At 38.3% G+C, this 25,847-nt stretch overlaps 1 protein-coding gene across 2 annotated transcripts; it reads right to left on the reverse strand.

The window, feature by feature from the left end:
- Positions 1–1,422: 1,422 nt before the first annotated feature.
- FRRS1 (ferric chelate reductase 1) lies at positions 1,423–25,712 on the reverse strand. 2 transcript variants are annotated; one of them, XM_030953446.1, is made up of 17 exons: positions 25,662–25,712; positions 15,653–15,804; positions 12,936–13,131; positions 12,571–12,707; positions 12,094–12,188; positions 11,264–11,414; positions 10,260–10,439; positions 9,292–9,390; positions 8,621–8,768; positions 8,109–8,225; positions 7,213–7,328; positions 6,862–6,948; positions 5,840–5,937; positions 5,612–5,670; positions 4,833–4,976; positions 3,669–3,730; positions 1,423–3,563 (listed from the first exon to the last, which is right to left on the reverse strand). In XM_030953446.1, exons 2-17 carry the CDS (start codon positions 15,701–15,703, stop codon positions 3,471–3,473), a joined length of 1,833 nt encoding a protein of 610 aa, XP_030809306.1. In that variant the 5' UTR covers positions 15,704–15,804; positions 25,662–25,712; the 3' UTR covers positions 1,423–3,470. The 2 variants fall into 2 exon arrangements, with proteins under 2 accessions (XP_030809306.1, XP_030809305.1); XM_030953445.1 differs by lacking the exon at positions 25,662–25,712 and adding an exon at positions 16,671–16,899.
- Positions 25,713–25,847: the final 135 nt, after the last annotated feature.

Below are 25,847 nucleotides of genomic sequence, written 5' to 3' on the forward strand. Positions count from 1 at the left end.
GTGGCTCCAAGTGTGTTCTGAAGAATTTGTCCTGTGCCAGTTCTGCTGTACCACTGACTCAGGTATGTGCAACAGTTTCCTCCTTCACACACACCCCTTAAAGAAGTCAGAACCAGATTTATGTGAGCAAAGAATTTCTCAGACCTACTAGGAGATGACCCCTGTTAACCACCCTTCCATTCACTTGGACTCTTCCTACTTCAGCCTGCACTAAAACCACAGAGGTATTAACTTTTGCATAGAAATGCAGAATACTGCAGTTTTTCCTTGGCAACTGCTGTTCATTTTCTGTTGTCTGGACAAGAATATACCCACATCACACAAGAAAACCATCCATATCTGCTCAAACAAAAGCTTAATAATAGATAGCCACCAAATACCCATTCTAGAATGTCTACCTGTATGAGATGGTTTGAATTTAAAGACTGAGTTTTTGAAAATTTTTCCAATTAGTTCATTTAGGAACACTTCCTGTTTTGGAAAACCTTTCCATGTCAACCTCTCACGGAAAAGTTACAGCAAGCAAGCAAAGCAGAAGTGCTGTTATTTGAACAAGGGCGCCACGTAGTGTTAGGCACTGATGGAACACAAAGCAGGCAAGCTCTCCTCTGCCTTCCCTGGGTAAAGGAAACACACGGCCATTATTACACGGAACCGGACGTCTCCTCATCTCGGGATTTTTGACAAAACAAAAAATAATGTAGCACTCAGTGCAAGAAGGAGAAATTAGATACACCTTCCCTGCTTCGTGCTGCAGCCTGAAATGTCACAAAGTAGCTGTGAATTCTCTTACATTTGCAGCAACTTTTGTTCAAAGCACAGGCAAAGAACATGATTTGTAGCTAAGCCAAGAGCAGATGATGAGTATTTGGAAGCTGCACCTAATAATCAAAACAGTAAACTACTTGTGAGACTATTCACAAATTTTGACCTGCCATCTATTTTCCTGCCAATATCAAACCCTTCTGCAGACTTTTTTCAAAGGAGTACAAAAAATACTCTGGAAGATATTGGAATACAATGACATATTACTTCTTACTAGTAATGCAGGAAAAGGGCAGAGTGGCAGTGTGACCATTATGAAAAATAAGCAAGTCTTTCAATCAAGTTACAATATTGTACATAAGGGTTCCCATAAGAAATTAGACAACACTGCAAACAGTGGAAAGAAAGAATTTATCCAGAACAACTGACAATTTTGTCAATTTAAAAGTTGTATTAGGTGTGGAACAAGGAAACTTTTTTTCTTCTTGAGGAAAAGAAACTGCTTTAAAAAGTGAAACTATTTTAACATTCAATTTCAATAATAGTTTCTCCAGGAAGGATTTACATAGCTGTAATTTATAAAACAACATCTACAAAAAACTGACAATCCATTTTGCTCCTAGGCAAGATTCTTCTAGTTTCCTTTTGACAGCATTTTCACATTACTAAAAGGGAGAAGAACTTTTATTGAGATATTTACATTCATGTTTTAAAACCCATGTTCATTGTCACATGTAAATGAAACAACCCTCAGTACAGCCATTATAGAAAGAATCTGGCATTAACCTTAACTTAAAAAGCTGACAGTCATGCCTAGGTTGAGTGATTTTTCTTCTATAAATTCACAGCAGATGAAAGAGTCCCACAAAATTTTAGCAGTAGATAAGCCTGAGATTCCCAGGCTTTTTGAGATTAGAGTTCTCTAAAAAAACCTCACACCCACTCTGTTGGCCCCATGCTCCTTGTCCTTCAGCTTGGGTTGTGACTCATTTCTTTGTAGTCCCCCTTTCCCAGGCTGCACATGACTTTCCTAAGGGAGATGATTCAACTTGGACTCACTGACAGTCAGCTGCTGCTGACAAAGGGATTAATCCCAGCTCCATAAATGCCCTTATGGCTAAATCAGATATCTGGGCAGCCAAAAAGATCACTGACTACAAACAAACGTGCAGCTTCCTGAGTATTACCTGCCCATGCAACAGGCTGCACTATGGACTTGGGAAGGTGGAGGAAGAGATAGAACCGGACAGCTTTGGTAACTGCACAGAACCACCACCTGACCCACACCTACAAGTGTTTTAGAGCTGCCCACACTTGTAGAGATGTTGCTGTAAAAGTCTATACTAAGTTAGGCCTCAATACTCACTCTTCTATCTAATCCTCCCAACATGCTAATTCCCAGCTATCTTAGTATGCCTACCTGAAAAACATACCTTGAATTGCTACAACTAAAAATCAATACTTTTCAGTAACAAAAATGAAGATATGTGGGAGCAAGCTGTTCAGAGCCACAAAACACAACTGCAAAGCACAATAAGGCTTCATTTCCAAAATGTCATTTCAAGAGTATCCTTCCATACTTAGGCAAACCATGAACCAAAAAGTGAAACAATATAGAATCTTTTTAGCCTCTGTACCTAATTAATATATTTGGAGAAACCTTTTGTTGACTAAAAAATTGCCCTCCAGTATTCTTTCAGAATAGAGTTGTTATAGAGTTCTTATAGTTCTGTCTTCTAGATATGCCAGCTCAAAGGACTCCCACTTAATATTAACAGAAGCTGCTTTTCCTGAAGTCAGCCTAGCTCCCAATTTATGTTTTTCTCAATAGCACAAATACAACTGCAACATTCCAGAGAAAGTATTTTCACTTTCATTAAAGCATCAGTTGGCATAAATCCATCTTATTCACACAGTTAAGTAATTCAGAAGCCTCAAGCAACAACAGACAGACAGTAAAACAGAAATCCATAAACAGAGCTAGGTTCTTCCTGGTTTGAGTTTTAGATAAATGACTATAGGTTTTAATGCATTTATATTGCAAACATGTTTTCTCTTTATGGTTTAGAAGAGAGCAGTATTTTGAGTAAGGCAAATGGTGGTTTTACTAAGTACTGAAGTTCTCTTAGAGCAGACAGTGCTTTTTGCATTTTTCTTTTATCTATTTAGTTCATTCATCAACCTGCATTTGTGACAATCTTTCACTAAGTTTTGAGGTTTGTTTGGTTTGGGGTTTCTTTATGCACAAAACTATCAAGAGCAGGAAGCTGCCATATCACATATTAGAACACCGCAAAGAGGACAGATTAATCCAGACCAGTCATATCTTACCAGTTCCCCCAAGAATATTCACAAAAGGCTTAGGGAAATGACTACCCAAATAACATTTTCATCACATCTTCTCAGTCTTTTCACCTATAAGCTTCAATTAAGTTAACTAGTGTGTTTAAAAAATAGAGATTTCATTCCTTACTCAGGCAAAGGTTCCCATTAAAAGTCCCATAGAAGACAGCTTTTGTAGGACTGCAGGATTTCTCTCTAGATTTGAATTCCAGATCTCCCTAACACTCAGCATGACATACACATGCTGTTCTTTTTCAGTTACATCTTCAGGACCATGTTGAGAAAAAAGTTGTAATAAAAAGTATTCCTTGCAGATTTTTCAACTGCACAGTATTTTGTCACAAAATTCTCAAATACTTATTTCATACTTGGTTGATTGCTATCAGGAAGGCAACAAGGAATACTATATTTCCACAGACATAGATGGTTAACACAATCTGTTTAAACAGACGACCCTGCAAGAAAAGGGGAAGAAAAGTCATTGAACAGTCAGTATTTTTATTGGTTTAAACAAAGAATCATCCCATTTCACAGTAGTTAGTTACTAAATTGTGACTCACCTCTGCTTCTGCAGATGTGAGTGACTGCAGTATCTGTACTCTGTCATCCTCTATCACTTCAACTGCTCATGGGAAGAAAAACAGAAGTCAAGTCTGCCCTTAAGAGGAAGGGGGGTTTCATTTTTATACTGCAGAAGTCTTGATCCTGTGACTAAGTCTTACACAGCATCAAATCTGAAAAGGACTTGGGAGCTTCATTTGACATTTCAGGGCCTGTTACTATCACACTCATAGCACAAATGAAAAATTATACTGGTGCTGACATACAACACGTAAATTCTGAACAATGAAGTAAAAAAACATTTTGCCTTTTGCTAGACTGGATAATCAAAACACTGAGTGTTGAGATAACACCTTTTCTTTTTATATTTTAAGATAACTGGATTTCATAAGAAATATTTTCATTAGCCAACATGAGAACACTCATTGACCAAACACTTCGGGTTAATTTCCCTACTTCTAGGGAACTGTGGTAATCCAAGCAACAAACATTAAATTACTGCAGTTAAATTTAAATTCACATCTTTTATAATCACTCCCCCAACATGCCACCTTAAACAGACCCTTAATTAATCAAACTTCTTCAGTTCTGCAGCTGTCTCATCTCAGCCTTCGACCCAGGTCATTGACATTTGCAGTCACCTCCTCTCTGTGACACCAGCCAGTGAAGATAACAGTTTCTAATGAATTACTGCCTGTCTCTTCCCTAGACATATTGGAGTCAGGATTTCATATTCCTTCCCCAGTCAATGAATATGGCAAGCATTCAAGCTTGCTCCTGCAATAACAGCAATTTTTCAACATTTAAATGAAGATTAAATCTGCATTAATTAATCTGGACTTAATACATCCACCTGGGATCAAAATTATGGCAAAAAGTAATAGTCTCAGAAAATATTTAGACATTTCAGTCTCCTATGAACTGTGGTATGAGAAACAAGAAGCTAGTATTTAAAATAGCACAAACCCCACTCTTCTAGGACACATTTTTCTTAAAAACTGGTTGTCTTCCATACCCATTTGTCTACAGAACATACAACACTACTAAAGTGTTAGTCCCTTTCAGCTTCCAAGTTAGAGGCCAAAGAACACCTCCTGAAATTCTATCCACACTGGTTTCATTCTCAGCAAGCAAGGAGACAGCAGGAGTTGGCTGGTTTGTACCTTTACGAATGAGACAGTAGCTATGTATTTCCAGAAGAACATCAGTACCAACATGCCAAGCTACAAAGCCAATCATTGCATAGGTGTCCCGTGGGTCTGGCAGGTCAAGTGCTGGCAGATCCATTCCCAAGAACATAGTCACAACTATTCAGTAAAAACAAGATAAAAAACCCAATAAGAATTTTGTGCCAGTCTCCTTTAAAAATTCTCTCAATGCTTTTTAAATAGATTTCCCATGAATTACCTAAAACTGCTTGAGGAACAATGTTAAAGAAAGGAGTTCACACAGCTGAAGGTTGTTGAGGGGTTTTTGGCGGGGGGGAGGAATAGGGGGTTGTTTTGGGCTTTTTTGATAGTCACCAGTCACCACAATATTAGTGCTTAAGGTTGCTGTGGAAGCTTGCCTCTATTATTAGAATTAAACACAGCTTCTGGATCTGTAAGTGAAATTCCTGTCTCCCATTCAGTAACATTGAACTATGCTACTGTAAAAACACTATTCTCACATCTTCCAAGACAAAAAGAAATTATGAAGATAAGGACAGGTCCTCATTACAGAAGAATTTCAGATTTGTCACTAATTCCTTTGGTTTTAAAGTCACTTTTTCTCTAAGTTGTATCCAATGGCCCCTTAAAACTCACAAAAAAGATGGCCAAGAGAAAGGACCTTCAGACGTGCCTGGACTGGATGTACACAGATGTTTTAAATGAACAACAGCCCAGACAAAGGGCAAAGCTTCTTTAAATCAGTTAAATGGGAGTTAGTTACTTCTACTCACCAGCTAATATTCTAGCTGTTGTACCAGTACTCCAGTGAAACCAGTTAAACAGCTGCCTCCTATAAAACAATGAAACACCTTTTATTGATTACACTATTGGGAGAAGGGGTCAGAAATCAAAGAACATCTTTTACTTTCAAACTGTAAAAACTTTCCAATGTAAAAAGAATGTTTAAAGAAGCAGTCACATTTAATTCCTGTGGCTGTAATTTAATGAGTCAGCTGTACCTTGGTGCATGATGAGATGGTCTGAAACCTGCCATAAGTGGTTGAAATATTGTCAAAGCCATCACTGCACAGCCAAGATAAGGATGAAAACCTGCTTGCTAAACAGAGGACATTTTTCTTAAATATAATATCTATATAAACAGAGAGAAAAGACACCAGAAAGTTGCAAATTGTATTTGTTCTTGTATTAGTAAGTTACAATGGAGCAGCACAGGCAGAGGCAGCAGGACACAATAAGCTGCCCTGCAGCCGGATGGAGATTGTTTGCCTCGGTAGCAAACACACTGGTATGTCCACTCAGGGCTTGACCCACATTTTTGCTACATTGAGAAGTTCTACCAGCTGAAGAGCAGACTAACATGACTATAGAAGCCATAGTCCAAGCTCTCCAGCCTCAATCCTGTGTCACCAGGATAGGCCTATTTTATAACTCATCCCAGCACTGGTCTTCTCTTTCACCCAAAAACATTTTATTCCATTTCCCTAGCTCGCTCCTGTGACGACCATATTCTTCCACCTTGAATTCAGATACTCTCTAGACTTCCCAACTTCTGATATGACCTTGCATCAAACAGTACACAGGTGATAGCAATAGCTATACAATCTTTATCTACTACTGCTCCAGACTAAGCTTATCACTCACTATTATGTCTAAGTTCACAAAAACCCTCATTCCCAGCAGGTTTGCCATGCTAATGTCAGCCATCACATCCTTACTCCCCTCCCAAGATCATATTCTTTAAGGAAACAGTAAGACCAAAGTAGTACATAAAGAAACTGTGAGCAAAGAAGTTATTTAGGAGAAAGAGGAAGGAAGGAAAACACCAAAATTTTTCAGCTGTAGTTTAAAGGAGACAAAATTCCTCTTCTGGGCTGCCAGAATTTGTAATCAGCCTACTTAAGAACAATTTTTACATAAAGTTGGTTAGAAATAGTCATAATAGCTGGCAGTGGACTTCCTCATTCTTTTAGTCCCACCTTTACCTTTCAATCAACAAACAAGACAAAATGTACACACTTACTTGGCTCCAGCCTCCTCGGTATACAAAAGGCAACACAAAAGAAATGCTTGTAAGCATGACTGTGGTCAACATAAGCATACGATGTACCTAGAAAAGTTAAGTTTGCTTTTAGAAACTCTATAATTAACACATCATTAAAAGACATTAAGGAGACCTACAGTTAAAAGATATCCTTAATCCCCACTTTAGACTTAACATTTACTAGTAAAGTAGGTGAACTTCTGATTTTTAATTGTTCTACTTTATAAGATTATACCATGTTTAGTCTATTTCTTGGATCTAGTAGGTTTATAATTCTGCTTGCAATAGTGCTAGAAAATACAGCTGGAGATATGTGGAGATTTTGCCCACCTGAAACCACAACTCCCTTCCAAATAGGAATGAGTGAGACCAGACAGGTTTGAAGAATCGTGCAACAATAACACCAATACTAACTGTGGTAATCCAAGCAACAAACATTAGCGCTCCTGAAAATAGAAAAAAAACAAACAACCCAACAAGGTAAATGATAGGTAACTGCACATGAACACAACTTCCAAGTCTATGTAATTGTTTAGTCCATATGCACATGCTTAGAATCTACCAATAATTAAAAACATATCACCTGGTTCAGGCTACAGCTTTATAGCCTTTATCTTGCTAGAGAACAGAAACATCCATGCAAAAGATAATCACACTTCTTCCACACAACACAACAGAGCAGCTCTGGCTACTGCACATTTCACACATGTTAGTACACTTTGTACACACTGGTGAGAGAAACCATTCTATCACCAACTCAGACATCAGAGGACGAAAGATGACATTGCTATAATCTGTGTGACAAAGAATGAGTGGCAGGTCGATCATGGACCTGTACTGAAGTCCAGTAAGTGTAGGAGAAAAAATTCCCACTACCTTCAGTGGCTTCAGGCTGCCAATTGAGTGGTTTCTCATTTCAAATAGACTAAACCAAAAATGCAACTACAACAACTTGAAATAGAGACAAAGAGATAAACAAGTCCCAGTTTTAAATTTAAGGGAAAGGCAATGGTGGGCTCATTTTCCTGGGCAAAGAGAATCTTCTGACACTGTTCTTGAAACAAAAAATCAGGAACTTCACTCTGCCACCAGAACATGCAATCTTGCTAGCCAACAGGATATACAACACAAACGCCAGAAACACGAGGAGGGAACAACCCTGCAATATAACCCTCCAGTCTCAGCAACTCTAGAACTAGGAGACAAAACTAGAAACTGCAGCTTACCGTGAGCCTTGATGAGCTGTGGGGCCCGGGAGCCTCCAATATCCTGAGGAAGGCCTGTGACGTTGTACAGTCCATTGGTGATCAGAGGCTGACGGTGATGTTTGTATATGAGTCCACCTGAGCAGTGACAAAGTGATTTATTTCTTGCTCATGAAAGCCACTGCACTGGTGTGCCCATTCCTCATTCATGAATTCAAGCCCTGTTGTGACCACTGCACATAATCATACAAGCTAACACACAATATGGTAAGAACCTATCATCTAAGCCATCCTGCACACTTAATGTGCAAAACACAACTCACAGAAAATACAACACATATGAGTAAATTTGCAATAACTTCCACAAGGAAACCCATGATCCAGAGAAGCAATAAAGGTGATTGAATTAAAGGCCTCAATCTTGGAAACCTTAGTTCAGACACCAATTCTCATCTAAGCTATATCTTACAGAAGGGTTACTAAAGCATTTGGAGCTGTTAAAAGAAAAACAACCATATGTAAGTCAAGCTTACCTTCACTAGCTTCCCCATCTGCCAGAAAGATGTAGTAACTGGTATCCAGATTAAATCTCCCTTTATAAGCAGGGAGACGAATTCCCCTTTTGAAAGAACATTGAAGAAGACCATCTGCAAGCCTCCACGACACATCTTCAAGGGCATTCTGTAAAACAGGAGATACTTAGTATCCAGTGTTTTCGGATTGGCTGAGTAATTGGCTTAAAAGTAACCCTGCAAAAGACAAGAATGTCACTGATATATAAAGAAAAAATGTAAATTATCCAGGGAAAGGGGATCCTTTCTGAATTGGCACACAAGAGGTATGTCAGTAAGTCAACATAGCAACTTAGGGTTTGAACTTATCACTAACTTTTGCAGCCTACAACGGTGTTTAACTCAGGACATACCAGTTGCAGCTGCAGTTCTAGCAAAGGGACAGACTTTAATAATGGGGACAAAGCTTCTAAAAAGACTAAGCTCCCATCATATGACTAGCTTTGCAAATTAAATTTAGACTTCAAAAGTTGACACTTACTAGGAAGTAAGAGCCCAACCAATTTCACCTTAGAGAATTATGGATCCACCTCAGTATTTAGACCTGCTGTGCAAAACAAAAGCACAAAGCAGCAGCATACCTTACTTCAAAGCTACATCTGTGGAAGTGACTGAGTTGTTTTAAAACACACCTCTGAATCCAAGAGAGGATGACTTCGCTCCTTCAGACGGGCAGTGCTCACGTGAATGCGGTGATCCACATTAACACACAGATAAGCATCATCACCACCCTGCAGAGTTGAAAAGAAAAATATCTAAATATCTATAGCCTAACAAAGAACACCACTGGCAGTCTCCAAAAGGTCTTTGATTTAATATAGGCAGCAAGACCCGAGAGATTTTTGTAGTTATCAAGCTGTTATTCCCCATTTTCCAAGCACATCAGTATTATTACTGAGGATCCATACTAAGTCAAAGAGATGACACATAGAAACACACATTATGATTCACACTCCCCCTCCCAGAGTAACAACCATCTTATCAGAAGTGTCTTTAATTATTTAAAATTTATCAAATTGACTCGACAAGACAGAGATGGATGTTGGAGCTATTTAAAAATCCACTTCAGTTACAAGATTTTTTTCCTGCACAGCTGTAAAAAAAGTACTGTTGAGAACCAAGTGTTCCTGCACCAGGGAGATAAATGTAAACAGCATCTCCTTTGTGCAACAAGCAGCTTATATATTATGCCTTTGTCAACAGCATCATCCCTTCACTTTATTATAAGTCAGAAAGAAGTATCTTTCAACATTTTAAAGACTGTTTGTATAGGAGTAACATTCAAGGATCAAATGCAAATGGTTTTCTGAACAACTCAGTTTCAGAGAGGTAAGATTTTTTGGATAGGTAGAGATTGATTTAACCAGGAATTTCAGACAGGCTGAATTCTACCATAAGAGATATCTATAGGGAAATTCTACTGCAGTTATTCAGTCCTGAGCTAGAAGCGAATAGTCACCTATAAGAAACAACCTGTGCTTTAGCACTATGGGAGAGTCACACTTTGTGTGACATCTGACAGTATTTCCATTTTCCATATGCATTTCCATTCAAATTTTACTGACATCACAAAAGGAACTATGGAAAATAAAACACTCACCATCCACTGGTCTTGGGAAAATGCAAATGCTAAATATCCTTCGCTTGGACCACTCATTTCAATAAAAACTGAACTCCCCTCTTGTTGGAAGGATAGAAAAAAACATGAAGCACTCCCAGGATCACAGTTCGTAGGGTTCCTAATGCAGAACTTCGTAATTCCACAACCTGATGCACTAAACTAAACAATTAAGCAAACAAACAAATTGTGAGCAATGAGAGTTTCCATTCTCTTCCTCCTTTTTACCCATGGTAGAAAAAAGCATACAAGGAACATCATCATCTGTGTCTACATGCCCATCTCTTAATCCATGTCTACAATTACTCTAGGACTGCTAAGTAAAATGATAGTGAATTCCAAGATAAATTTGAGTGGAATTTTCTCTTTAAAAACATTACAATATAATAGCTTTGAAAAGTCAGCAAGAACTTCAGGGAAAAAAACTTTCTCTGGTCTAATATTTAGAGAGGTAGCATCAGCTGTAAGATGAGAAGGAAAATAAGGGTACTACAGCTTTATGCTTTTTAAAGTAGAAACTCCATTGCATACACATTGAGAAAATACATTTATTATAAGCCACAGTTATCCTGGATCAAATAGCAATGCTTGCTTGATCCATTCAAGACTCAGCAACAAACGTCAGTAACACAGATGAACTCAGAAAGGAAAGCTTCTGAGTCTGCAGTTGCTAAATAGGAAGTTATTAGTCAAGAGCAGGTTAAGTCTTTTCCCAACTTTCATGAGAAGCATGCATAATATTTTCTGATCATTAATTTCTAAACTTTCTGTTAATCTTCTCACCTGTGTGCAGCATGAGAACATTTAACATTGCAAAGTTCAGGCAACTCACCTAAAGGTAGCTGTCATGTTCTTAGCCTTTGATATCAAAGTTACTCATCCACCATCTCTCCTTTTCTGTTACTAGGCTGTATCAATGTCATCTTATTAAATTCCATTCATCACAAGCATTAAAGATTGCCTGATTCAGCTTTATCATTACTTACTGGCTTTGATATGTAGGAAACTGGGTGTGAAGTTGACATAGCCTCTGATGTTGCATGCAAAGGTGGTGTTGGGGACAGCACACCAGGCTGAGAAACAATGGGACCTGGAATTTTTACCCAGAAAATCCTGTATTTCTTCACAACTGTGGCTCTTAAAAAACACAACACACACAGAGTAATTACCGTATATATTTATAGTTGGCTGTTACTTTAGAAAAGAAAGGAAAATAATCTACAGTTCACAGAAATTATTTGTAAAACCCTCATCTCTATGGAGATCTCTACCATTTTAGGGATTGAAGTAGGAAAGTATCTTAAATCTTAGAAAAAGAATTTTAAAACATAATACCACATGCTGCACAGAATACAAGAAACTTTTATATCTATGGCATAGATTAGAACTTCAGAGAAGAGTTGCATTGCTTCTATCCTGTAGTTCAGAAAAAGCTAGTAGTGTAACAGGAGGGTATATGTATCATTTAGTTAGGTACAGCAAAGAGAAAGATCCTTAAGTGTATATTGCAGGTATGACAAGTGAGAAGGTAGCTAGAAAGACTAAAGAAACCAACCTTCAAATCCCCTTATACACACCCTAGGAGAAAAAAGGAAAAAAGGAAAGGAAAGAAAAGGAAAAAATCACCTTCAAGATCTTCCTAAAAAAGTATCTGCATTAACACAGACTCTGCAGCAAGTAAGGGGTGTTGACTTTCAGGTTATTGGACCAAGGGCTTTTCAGTTGCTGGACAATATTTGACAGACAATGGCACAGGTTTACCTTGTCTGCATTTTAATATATATAATTAATATAAACCTATACAAGGTTTACTTACAGAAACTGTACATGTTTTGGAGCATCTTCAGGAGCAATCCAATAAACTTTTATGTCTTTCTTTTTTGCTTTACTTGTGTGACTGACAGCTGAATTCTGAAAACATACATATATCAAGAATTACACAGTGAATACACATTTTGTTACTTAACACAGTCAGCAGAGGCTGCAGCTAAATCCTACAGAGACACTGCAGTTACACTGCACTACCCCAGTGCAAAAGGCTTTTCCCCAGTCATGATCAGCTCAGGTGAGGTGTAGCACAGCAACTTACCCATACTAACAAACTTCAAGACTAAAAGGAAGGGCTTTCAATCCAGAAGACTCAAGCAATGAGCTAGAGGTTCCTACAGCATTTATACAGAAATAGTGAGGTTTTCTTAGTAAGGAAATGCTCCACTTTTTGACAACAAGAGGATGAAGAGACAGAACAAGCCCCTCAGTGCCCACTGAATAACTGTAAGGCACTGGACTCTACCTTGGTACGACCACATGTCAGCAGCTGAGAACGTCTCCGGTCAGCTAGCACAAAAGATCCAACTGCAGGGCTATCCAGGTGTTCTGCATCCCGGGCTTGTATGAAAAATCCTTCAAAATCTGGTCCAGACAGATGAACTAAAGCAAGAAGGAGAGTAAGGAAGTTTAACTCTACTCCAGAGGAAGAAGGAAGTATTTCAACAATGACTACCAGACACTCATTTTACAAGTACTGAATGATGGTTAATGGATTACCTAAACAAGATTCAGCTGCTTAGATAAATCCAGTATAGAAAACTGAGGAAAGACATACTGTAATACAAAGAAACAAAAAATTAAACTCTTCAGCTGTAACTGACACAATACCTTCTATGTTGTCCCCTGGTTTAAATTCAGTCCCATTCACTGTAATGGTGTGCTCAGGTGACAGCTGAGGAGAGCCACCATGACAGGGTACCATGCTAGTACAGGCTTCTCTTACTTTTCCATTTGGATAGCCAACCACAGATGCATAGAGGCAAACAAACACGCAAACAGCAACAGCAAAACCAGGCAGCTCCATCTGTATAAAATAAAGTTTACAGGAAATTAAACACAATAAATATTTACATCACAGGTCACCATTCCTCTTTAGGAATCAGTTGAATGATAGAATACAAAACCATGTTCAAAAAAAGCATTCATGAGAAGACACCACTCCCAGCTTCTGAATAACTTCTGCTTCTCATAACCGCCAGACACTGTTAGAATGTTCAGATACCATATTTCAGGCCATCTACAGGTTGTCAATGGATTCCTCCATCCACTAGATGGACTATTTCCCTCCAAGCATTTTACAACACTTTTTTAGAAAAAAATTTTTTGTCAATCCCTCTCCTGTTCTCCCTCTCAAAAAGAAAAATTCAAGTTCCTTAAACATCTGCACAGGACAGATGGATCTTAAAACATGCTTCACATGTATATAAAGGTCAACAGTATTGAGGAACTACACAGCTAGTATCAAGCCCATTTTTATTAATCATAGCTTCAAATTTTGCATCATTACAGACCGCCTTTTGTTTCCACAACCCGTGTCTATTTCCACACAGATGACAAATAATTCCCCAATAACAAGTTCTTCCTTCTGCAGGGAAACTAAAGTTGCCAAATGCCAGAAATAAATTCTATACAGCAAGAGTTAGAATTTGGTATGAAGATTTAGATAAAGAAATACGTATGTTTGCTGCAGACAAGCACAAGGCTTCTTCTTTGAACTCTTCCTTTTGGATATTGGACCTCTAGACAATTAGTCAAACAATGGATTTGGATTGTCACACTCTTGTCAAGGGAACAGCATACATGAAAGACAAGGGATAGTAGGACTCCAGATCCTAAAACAGTTCTATGAACCCCTAACCTCAGCTTTCATCATACAATGTTTTGCCCCACCACAATGCTGTTTTCATAAAAGCTGTGGCAATTGTTTTGCTGCTCCAGTAGCGTGCAGGGCTTACAGCTGTACTGTGGTTTACAGAACACCTTAGCCAACAAAAGAAAGCATTTCCACATCCAAAAGGCCAGGAGAACAGAGAGAAACTTTCTTTCAGTCCTTAGGCACAAGAAGTGAGTTATCAGCTCTGGTGGAACACAGACCAGGCAAGCTGGTCAGCCTTCTGGAAGGGCCATGCCCATTTTGCAACAAGTGATAAGATGTATCAGGTTATGAAGTTCCCTGACAGCATGGATGGACAGGAAGATAAGAAACACACAGAGCCATTTCAGACTGAACTCTCGACACCTAAAAAGTAGCCAAATGAAGACAAGGCACACAATTATCTTACACAACAGGAGCCATCAACATGAACTCTTCCAAAGTTCTCATACATGGAAATCCATAATTTTCAAGGTAATGATATATTTGTACTTCAACATATGGGCTCCTCAGCAACTTTACACCACTAAATAGCAGAAAATCAGAGGTAACAGTGTGTTGAACAGCTAGGTTTCAAGAACTAAAAAATTCTAGTCTCTCTCGATACTCAACTCCTCCCAAATATTCAAGATAACATTATGATCATATCTTTAACTTCTAGTTCAAGTATTTCCTTCTAATTGATTTTTCATACATAAGTTAAAGATGCCTATAGAAAGCTAAAGATGAAGGTTTAGTACAATTATATGTACCAGAGAAAATTTCAAAACAAGAAGATATAAGGCTGCATATCACAGAGACAAGAAAAAGAGTAGGGTAGTACTCTGCTTTAAGTAGAAGAGGATGTGGTAGGGATGTAAAGGAAACAAGACATTCTTGTCAGATTCAACTGACTCAAAAGGCAACAGAAGAAAAAGATTAAGTAGAGATTAATAAAATTAAAACAAACAAACAAACCAACCAACCAAAATCTGAAAAATATTTGGATAAAGGGAGAGCAGTAAGTTCCTTCTTCCTGTGCTGAAAACAACTCTACAGTACCTGCAGGTAGCCCTGGTAGCCTAGTAGCTCATAAGCACAATGCTCACACTCCAACTCAGGATCTCTTCATAGAACTTATCTTCTTTCAGCTGTTTAACCTCATTAGCTGCCTAGTGTGAAATCTAAAACTAACTTCAGAGAGGAGGGAGAGATGAGACAACAGTCAAGGCAAACATACTGCCAGCTCAAAGGTACAAAACTACATGGACAGAAATTTCTCCTGAGCACCATCAGACAAGAGGGTGAACAAAAAAGGAAAGAACCACCTGAAGGGGAATAAGCTATATTTATATAAGGGGTTTATGACACATTCCTTTAGAAATAAACCCCTACAAAGGGAAAGAGGATAGTGTTGGTGCCCAAGATTCACCCTCTCCTCAATTCATAAAAAGATCTTGGGTTGTTCTCTTCTGCTCAGTTAAAGGTGGCTATATCAAGACAGCTGGATTGAGCAAGGACAGAAAACATATTCATAATAATTCATTACTTTTAAAATATAAACACACACACACACACCCCAGGCACACAAAAAATACACACCTCAGCATTGTCTTCTTTCTAGGAAAGAGAATTTCAAGGGCACATGTGTTTCAAAATTATTTTTTGTAACAGTTTGAGCATAGGTACTTACCATACAGCCAGTCCTACTGTTACAGTAACGAAGCCTGAGTAAAACTGCCATTGGCTCTCTACTTGTAGTAAAACAATTTATATGACTTTGTAATATCTTCTATTTAGTTTGCATCTAACTGTATTAACATTTACCATATCCAGGAAGCTTGTCTGAAAAAAGAACAGAACACACACCAAAAAAAGTAAGGTTTATAAGAGCATCTTTACTTCAGGCACATATTTTATACACCTTCCCCACACTTGAGCTGAAATGCATGAAGCTGTAATGAAACACTGACCCTGCAGCTTCATTTGCTTTTTCAGACACTTCCCCAGACCTCAAAGAGTTTCATACTAAGTAATTACTTAATTATCTTCTGGTGCAGTTAAGGGCAGGCAGGCAGGGGGAACCTACAACCAACTTTTGATACCTTCTTCCTCCAAGTATTAGCTGACATAAATTTGCAGCATGATTTTAAAGTTCATTATACATTTACTCCCTATCAAAGAGATGCTTTCTTTTAGAAGAAGAATAAACATAAAATATGGTAACCTTCTCTTTTTTCCATGTATCTCGCCAAGAATGAACGGGAGTCAAGGATTTTGCCCTGTTCATTTGTTTGCTTTAATGATTTTACTTGGGCAGCTGCTCTGCATAGAATCTTCATGGCCGCAACCTTGCAAACTTTTATCTCTATGAAGAGCTCAAAGAGAGACACATCTAAAAAGATGTAGTTTGTTATCTCAACAAGTAACTTCAACTACAGCATGAGCACATTTAGTGTCACAAATACCATAGAGCCGTCTACCTATGCACGTTAAAAAGAAACAAAATAAGAAACTAATATTCTCACAACAAGAAGCAAAAAAGATACCAGAGGAACGTGGGTGGCATGGCTTCCAGATAAAAGCTTATCTTGACTCATTAAGGCACACAGGTTTAGGAGTTTTCTCTAAAGCAATTCAGAAACCTTGCATGAAAGGCAGCATCTACACGGTAGCCTAAAAACGCCACCAGATTTTACTTTGCTTCATACCTGCTGCAGATGTTCTATCACTGGCATCAGTTTAACCAAAGCACGACTACAAAGAGTACTGCAGCTCCTCAGCCCCGCATGCCCTTGCCCCAGGGAGCCTCGCTCTCCTCTCCAGCACCGCTGCAGGGGAAAAGGGCGAGTGGAGAAGCGCAGGCCAACCAGGCAGCCGCTCCTTCAGCTCCAACCGCTCCCGCGGCCGCGGCGCTTTTCTGCCTGCGGGGGCGGCCGCACGCGGGGCCCGCGGGGCGCGGCCCGGGCGGGGCTCGAGGCGGGGCCGCGAACGCTCCCTGTGCCCGCCCCGGGCGCCGCCCGCCGGGAGCCCCCACAGCCAGGGACCGGGAAGGTGTTAGGGCATCTCATTTGTATGCAGCCTCCCACCGCCGGCGGCCTGGATGGCCGTCCTGGGTTAACAGCTAGAGTTTTACTGAGATTGCCCTTGTCAAAGCTTACAGAACTCATTATTACAGCTTACAGGCGCTATCCGTGCAACGAAAGGTGGTCTCATACACAGGCTTGCAAAGTCAGGCCTTTCTTATCAAGAAAGCAAATAAATACTGGCTGTAACTGGGGCTTTGCTGGCAGAAACTGCAATTGCTTACTCAGGCTTCTCTGACTGCTATATTGTTTAAATCCAAGTTCTCAATTGCTCACGAAGTGACACAAAAAGACAATTACTTAGAAATCCAACAGGATTTTTGCCCTCCCACAGCACAGAAATATTGTGTTTGTGTTTAAAAACACCTTTACTGGAGAGCTATAGTGATCAGCTGCTTACTAGTAGTTCTGAGCAGTTCTAGAGATCCTAGTACTATTAATTTGGTAATATTTTCTAAAAAATAATAACTATCTACTAAAATATGACAGGCTAGGAAATGCTCTGTTAGTGTTCACTCTTTTCTCAATTTCTATAAAAGCAGGATTAACCTTTAGAGGTACCCTGTGGTAACATATTAAAAAATATATTTAACGTGAAAAACAGTAAGGGATTACTTCACCTAATCAGAAAAATTATGTGACTGTTACTCGTATTATCTTGGTCATGGGAGTTACTGGGAAGCTGAGATCACACTCAGTGTTCAATAACTGAAGAAACATAATGCATAAGCAATAGCTTAAAGTGGAAGTGAAATACGTCTATTTCCCCCTAGCTGGGGGAAAAAAATAATTCTGTTTCCAACTACATTCATTAAGTTTCCATATATGAAAGAGTTTGATAGAATTGCAGGCCTAAGTACATACATGCTTTATTGTGTGCCTGTGTGTTTTTAACTAATACAGACATATTATTAGTAAGACAAATAATAACACAAATATATTTACAGTAAGAAAACTGGTGACCAAGGGACCAGTATTCTTGACAATATTTAGGTTCATAACTTTCACAGAGTATAGTGGAATTAATACACAAATATTTTGAGATCTTTTTGGGATCTTGGCTCATTGACAGAATGGGGTGTGTATGTCTGAAACATTATAATATATATAAGTATATATGGAAGTAATTTCCTCACTAAGACTCATGAGAAGGGACGAAAATGCAAGCTACAATTCTGTTGGAAATGGTAATCAGAGTTTAAGAAGAAAAAATCATTTTTATGTGAAAAGTAAAGAGGGTAAGGGAGGGAATACTGTTTTGCTTATCATTGTATAGCTTCTCTTATTTCAAAAGATGTTAGCTATTGTTAAAGAGCTGCAAAGCAAGAAAACCAAGATAACACCAAGAGAACCAGGGAGAAGAAAAACCAACTCTGTAACTACTGGATACAAGTCCCCATACTACTGTACAGGCAACCCTCAATCTGTCTGAAAGGGCTCTTTTCAAACACACCAGTCTCCTTAAAAAAACAGTAAAATCAAGAGTTCCGCAGCCTTAATGAAAATGTTTCTATGAAAGGGTACTGCTTACTAATTTGTTACGTGTCATATCCAGTATAAAGTAAACAGAATGCATTAGGGTATATGAACTAGAAAAAGTCCACAGCTGCATCTTCTTTGTAAAGTGTACTGCAACTGTTGTGTGTTCATAACCATTCCATATTTATTTCAGAGCAGATGTTCTACCTTAACCAAATGAGATAGAGACATAGAGGGCTGGGGGTGGGTTTGAACCTTCCTGCAAGCCTGAAGAGATAAAGCTGTGTAACCTACTATTGACCTGTGCCAGAGGATGAGGACGTCAAGTGGCAAACTAATGGAACAACATCTAACATGAAAAGAAGCTGATGAGGCTTTTTGCATGGTTTATTATAGGCACTTAAGGAAGTAAGTGAAAGGTTGTAATTTTGAAAGCAACAGGAATCTTGTAGAGAAGACTTCATTCCAAGAATATAAAGGGGAATTTCTCTTGCTTAAGAACCAAGAAAGTAATTAAGTAAATATATATAATTTTGGAAATTAACTATTGTGCAGTCCAGGGTTTATACTGATAGCTATTCTATTTTTTAAGCCCAAAGCTATATGGAAAACAGTAAGCCATTGAAGACAACCCATGCTACTATATAATTCTTTCTAATCAACTTTCCTCCTAGGTATTACACTAACTATTCAGCAAAACTGTGGCATTTTAGGTCAGACCTTGCTCAAGTTTCATATATGCGCATTGAGGTCTATGTTATGGGCAAGTTATCATCATAAATCATCACTGGAGTTCAAATTGAGTGATGTGCAAAGAGGCTGCATCCCTACCAGATTGTTTTGATTATGGATAACTGGATCAAAGAACTTTTTGTTACTAGCATTACCTATTTTGAAATATTGAAACATGTTTGAAAAGTGCATTGGAATTGGCTAAATACATGCTGGATACTAAGCTTTCTCTGAAGATAAAAGTCCTGGCACCAATATTTACTCACCTCTCTCTTGTGTAAACTACACATATGAAACCATGCATTTCAAGATTCTACAAGCTTTCAGCATTTTTCGAGCTTTTCAGCATTATTGTCTTAGTTAAAGATTTATTAGGGAATTAATAACAATATTGTTATCTTAGATATGAAGAACTCTTCCTACCAAATCAGTTTGTGTATGGTGGGTTTTTTTCCTCCCAAAGAGAGGAGAATGTTGATTCATTGAAACAATCCTCACCATCTAAAAGGAAATAAATTGTGATAAAGTCATAATGTAGGATGAGATTTTTTTCTCCATAATTAATAATTTAGTTTCCCTTGAGCTTTGGCACTGTTTCATACTTACCTGATTTACCAATTTATTGTTAATTTACAAATTAGATTAAAGTATTCCCCTTAGGTTCAGAAATGTCCTTCTACTGTATGCATTTTTTAATTCTTTACTAATCACATTCATTTTAGAATCTTTTTATGTCGCACATAAAATTTAGACTTGGAACCGTATTTATATGAAAATACTTGTTTACCTAGAGGTAAAAGGCATTTTACAGTTTTTAGTCAATGACTGTAACGAGCCACCTGGTGGCAGTAGTCAATCAGTCAAATAAGATTTGCCAGTTGACTTCACAGAAACCTGCTTTGGTTTTGCATCTTTATTCTGACACAATAGCTGAAGTCCCTGCCCCATAGCTTTCTACCAAAATATGTATCCACTATGACTTATATAGATTTTATTTAAAAGTACTTCCTTGCTTATCTGAAACTAACTATTGCCCAACACACATAAATTGATAAAGGACTTCAGTAAAAACGTTTCCCCCCGTTCAAGTGATGTGGGTCAGTGCTTTGTCTGATGCACACAATCAAGTTTTATCTGATTAAAGTACTGCATTATTAACTTTATTGAGTTTTCTGTATTTTCTGACCATTGCTATGATGCTTTTTAAAATTATTAATTTCATTATATCAGCAAGATGTGATACGTTTTTATTGTTCTGCTTTGCAGGGAGCAAAGAGCTTGCTGGCAAAGGCATTGACCTGTATGTAAGTGCTTCAGTGTAAGGCACTTTAGACCTGATTACAGAATTCATAATGTCAAGCTAAGATTAATTGAAATCTTGTACAACGTTCTCTGACACGATCAGTTTCTTTGCCAGCCAATCTCAATTCCTCCTTTGGCCCCCCTGCCCCCAGCTTCTTTCCTCTGCCCTTTCACTTGGATTAGGAACTAATTTTCCTACCCTTTTTCATCTCATCTCAGAAATCCTTTCTCAGACAACCCATTTCCATTTCTTCATCTTTTCTCAGCAGCTCCTAATTTGACTCCTTCATGGATTTAAATACATTCTTTGTTCAGACCCAGCATGTCTGTGGGTTTTGCAGTTGCTTTGGGTTCAAGCACAAGCAGTCCTGCAGGAGGGATGATGCTTAGCACTGTTAGTTGTAGCAACATTCCAGTTAGTACATGCCCAGTGGCCCTGTGGGGGAACCATGATGTTTGAGTACTCCCCATGGGAAGGGCTGCAGGGATTTTAGCTCTTACTTTAGCAAGTCTCACCTAAAGGTTTGCAGAGACTTTCAAAAGCTAATAAACAGGTCAGACCATAACAGGGTTGGTAAAAGGCATATGCAACACTGTGAGTTGTGAGAAGAGTAAGGGAGAGAAGATTGTTTCATACCAGTTTTCAAGTCCCATAAGCAGCAATCCTCAACTGATGAGCACAGCGGAATATCAAGCAGGGTGTAAAGGGACCCAGTCCAGACAGGCTATGGAAAGCTGCCTCCTGCACAGTCAGGTTAGTACATGGTCATTTTGGAAGCCAGTACCTCCAAGAAAGTTCTAAACTTTGTCAGAAGCAAAATATCAAAGCTGTATTGTATGAGACACTTTCCTCCAGCTGAAATGGAGACTCAGTGCTTCGTGCACAGGTAGGACACTCATAAAAACTGGACAGCAGCAGCAGTTTGTCCCAAAATACAACTAGGTTGTAATTCCTAGGTTCTGGGTGTTCACACAGGAACCACTCCCCAGTAATGGGCGAACTACTTCTCATCAGTAATCCTAAACTTAAATTTGTGAATGACCAAAAGACCTGATGATATCAATGAGACAAACACTAAGGATTTTTATTTTCTGGTAGCAGCATTTGGAGATGGTTCAACTGTAAATGTTTTTGTGGTCTGATTGGTGTATAGCAAAAGATTTGCCAGCCTGAATTCCAGCTTTGTAGCACTCTAGTGCAAACCACTGTTATATCATCTTCCTTGCTCTTCCTGCTCATGTTTAATAGCTTTTAAAACAAATGCTTGTGGTACTCATACATTTGGTGAAATATTTTCCTTCTGCAATATATCACCCCATGTTACCCTGTTCAAATAACCCTGGCTTGAATTCTGCCTGTGCTGAAAGATTGCAGAGCAGGACTACAGTTCCCAGTATTAGCTTTCAGATAACTTAATGTAATTATTTCTTTGCTTAAAAATCAGATGTCAAATATATAGAACAGAAAAGAAAAATCAGTTGGTTACCATTTGAAATCAAAGACCTATCTAGATAAGATTAGGGATTATTATTTTAATGGACCAGGAAAATATCCATGATATTCTCAGTATAGTTTGATATATTAGGAAGGAACATCATAAAGGACATGGAGTCTGCAAGAGACACTCTGAATATTTATTTTGAGGAGGAAATAGATGGGCTCAATAAGATTTTGCTACAGTTCATTTAGGAATAGATCTACTGAAGTCTTAAATCTCAGCATATCTCACTAGTATTATATGGAACAATTCACAGGAAGACAGAAGTGGTTCAGCACACTGGTATGATAAGTTCTCCTTCTACAACAAAAATTGGCCAGGTATATGTGAATCAATTTTACACTAAGTTAAATGGTACAAGAATATAATTCAGACTGTTTTGTTTGCCAAGTCCCACATTTGCAGATTATTAATATCAAACCAATGTGATCCTGTTAGCTAAAGCACAGTCAAATGCATCTTAAGCACTTATGTGAAAAGCTACCTTTAATGACATTTTATATGGTCCTCTTTAAAGATATTTGCATTGAATTTTCTATTAAAAATTAAACTTGATTAAAAATTAACTTTCCATAGATGTTAGAGCATAGATTGTTTGAGGCCACACAGTAAAAGAATGGCCAAACTGGAACTGAAAACAAACCCAAAATGTTAATCTTTGAAAGGTCAAACACTTCCTTACATGAAAGGCCAGTAAGGACAAACTAAATAGGTTCATGTCCTAGCCTCTCCATCTCATATGATTTCTGACTTAAATAGACATTTTTATTCCAGCCTATCATTTATTCACTGCCCACCAGGCTATTGCAATCTGTTTAGCCATTTAGAAGGGACTTTTTAAAAAAAGCTATAGGTGATTATATCAATGTTCTCATGAATGTTTTCACTCAATACTAGATTCTAATGTCCAACAACATATCCAGATTTCTGCTGAGCATTTAACTGTCTAAGAAAGCACTTGTTTGCAGTTACTGCACAGCAAAGATCTAACTCAGAAAAGACTGAAGTTTAACCAAACTGCAGAGATACACTTTTAAAGAAAAGGAACTTTCTTTCAAGTTTGCATTTCTGGTTGAGAAATCCCTATTAGAAAACAAAAGCTAGACAGAAGACTCAATACCTCTTAAGCTTCTTATTGTTGGAACAATAACACAGCGCTAATTCATGAATTTACAGGGCATGAGTATAGAGCATCGAAAAGAAATGTGCTCATTTTAAATTTTATAAAGTCTCATATTTCCTGTGTGCAGGCCAAAGGAATCTGCTTTTAATTTTAGTAAGATGTTCAGCTAAGTTCTTTCTGTGCTAGTGGGCTTTTATTGTTGTTATTGGGAACTATTTTTCTGTTACTAAAAATAAAAAACTACTGCCACCATGTAAGTACTCCAAGTTCCCACACTGTTTTTACCCTTTAAAAGTAGAGTACTTTTTACCCTTTAAAACAGGCATAACCACTATGACATTCGTGAGATGTGACACCTAGTGACAAGCTCCCCAAAGTGTATTGACACCACTACTAGGATAAATACTCTGTAACACTGTGTTGCAAAACAGGAGGAAAGAAAAGAGGACCACTAGGAAGGTGTATGTAAGAATTCCAGTACGAGTAGATTTGAAACTGCTGCAAAATTATTTCCTGATGATTAATATTGATACGGTATATACTCTTATTTTGAAGCAACTATTGATCATTTCCTGCTGTGGTATATCATAATCACAGAGAGAAAAACTGCAAACAAGATAAAATGGCACTGTGAAAATCACCCCTTAGATGCCAGTGTAGCAAATGCTCAGCTGGTGTTGGCTGTGTTCTAGACAAAAGTGCAATGCTCAAAAGTAGCACTTGTGCAGTCATGTTTTGCTGGCTTCCATACAGAGAAAAACTGCTCAATTGACATATGCTAAATGAACACAGACCCAAAGTCTGTAAGGGATGGGCCAGCAGAAGAGATGATGGCAATGGAGAAAGAATTGGAGAAGTCTGCTCTGTTCCTGATTACACTTCATCAAGAGACCTGCAACATTCATTATCTTTGAAACAGTATTTTTTAATACTGAATTGAAAGCAAATGAAATTTAATAAGTGCTTATAAATATATAAATTATACCAATTATTAAGTGATTTCACAGCACCTAGGAAAGCTTTTTGCTGTGTAGTGAACCAAGTCCTTTATTTACATTTCTGACATCTGGTTTAGCTACAGTCACAAATTATGTCAAAATAACTGGCTCAGGCTTGGTTTTGTAATGATTTTTGTCCAAGACACTAAAAAAATTTCTTTTTTATAAACTTGTTTTCATTTCAAAATCTGTCTCAATGCATACTATAGAGGAAAGGCGCCAATGAAAACCTAGTAAGGGTAGGGTGAGTTTCTGTATGGAGTAAGGAAATCAAAAGAACTACATTTTAAAACTCCGTAACAGGAGAGAAATTGCCTTCAATAATGCCCTTTTAGTTCCTATCTTGCTTTTCACAGAGTATTCAACATGCACTTTAGGACTTAGCTAAATAGGCATTACTTAGTCTCCCTCTCTTAGAGCTGCTCTCTACATAAGCAGCTCATGAAATTTTAAATCCCAGCCCATTTTCAGTATGTGATAGGACAACAGCAAGCCTAGAAAAGACACTTGTGCAAGGCTCTGTGGCAGATCAACTGCAGTCACTTCAAGCTACTGAAGCTTGCAGAGGACACTAGAAAAGAGATGTCCACATCTCTTTCAGTTACCTCAGTTGGTTTTGTTCCTATGACTTCCATAACTATTGAAGCTTCCTGTATTTCCCATTCCTATGTTGTATCATCTTTTTTTCTGGGACACATCCAATTCAGAGGAAACAGCCAGCATGCCAGGAGAGCCAGGGTTCTGCTAGGTGCAAGTCTGTCCTGTATATGAACACAGGCCAGCAAGCTGACTAAAGAATAAGAGGGCTGGAAAAGACAAGGACAATGGGAGGGAAATAGACATTATTTCACATGTCTATTTCCTACTGGGCAGGAAACAGACATGTGAAATAACTCAGAATGTATCACATCTGAATCATATCGGAATGAGCCTTGATGAGGTGACTCTTAATGGAACTGCACCCACAGAGGTGCTTTTCCTTTTTGCCCCATTCTGTTTAGGAAACCTAATATATGTCAAAGGCATACAAGTTGACATATATGCCTACACCAACATGAAAACCTTTCTCAACAATACCAGAAAACATTAACTGTAATGAGGAACAAACAGATTTCTTGAAATTTTCAGAGGGAGGAGCAAGTGAAAGAGAAAATAAAGAAGAAATGCTACCAAATGATAAAAAAACTTCAGCTTGAAATGGGTGGAAGCGTTTCCATGAATATCAAGACCTTTGGACTTTCCCTAAATGCACTGTAATTGGATAAACACCTTGCAGTAAAATACACTTATAAGGGTATGCATGGGATGGCTGGAAGTAAATGGTTAAGCCTAAATTGTTTTGCAGACTCCTTCCAATTCCACAAAATACATATTCCACCTTCAAGGACTAAAAAAGAAAAAACAAACTCGGTATAACACAGTGACTGTAAGTTGAGCAGCACTTTTTTAAAAACATATTTCTAGGCAATAAAAATAGACTGACCTTCCAAAGCTGCAAGGCTGACCTTTACACTGGGGTACAGTTAATAACTTCGGTCGTGAGAGGCCTGGAGCAATTGTCCCAGGTGTTCTGCAATACAAAGCAGTGGTTGGGGCTGAATGGTGTCAGCACTTCGGATGACAGTATGCTGCAAAACAAGGCGGCGGGGGTGTGTTGTTCTGGTGTGTG

This window comes from Camarhynchus parvulus, chromosome 8, assembly GCF_901933205.1.
Source record: "Camarhynchus parvulus chromosome 8, STF_HiC, whole genome shotgun sequence".
Classification (NCBI taxonomy): Eukaryota; Metazoa; Chordata; class Aves; order Passeriformes; family Thraupidae; genus Camarhynchus; species Camarhynchus parvulus.

Excerpts from the sequence above, each read along its gene's own strand:
- FRRS1 (XM_030953446.1), bottom strand. The coding sequence starts at position 15,703 with ATGGCAGTTTTACTCAGGCTTCGTTACTGTAACAGTAGGACTGGCTGT. Across the intron at positions 13,132-15,652 it reads ACAGTAGGACTGGCTGTATG|ATGGAGCTGCCTGGTTTTGC; the intron begins GTAAGTACCTAT and ends TATTTTATACAG. Across the intron at positions 9,391-10,259 it reads TTTCCCAAGACCAGTGGATG|GGTGGTGATGATGCTTATCT; the intron begins GTGAGTGTTTTA and ends TCAACTCTGCAG.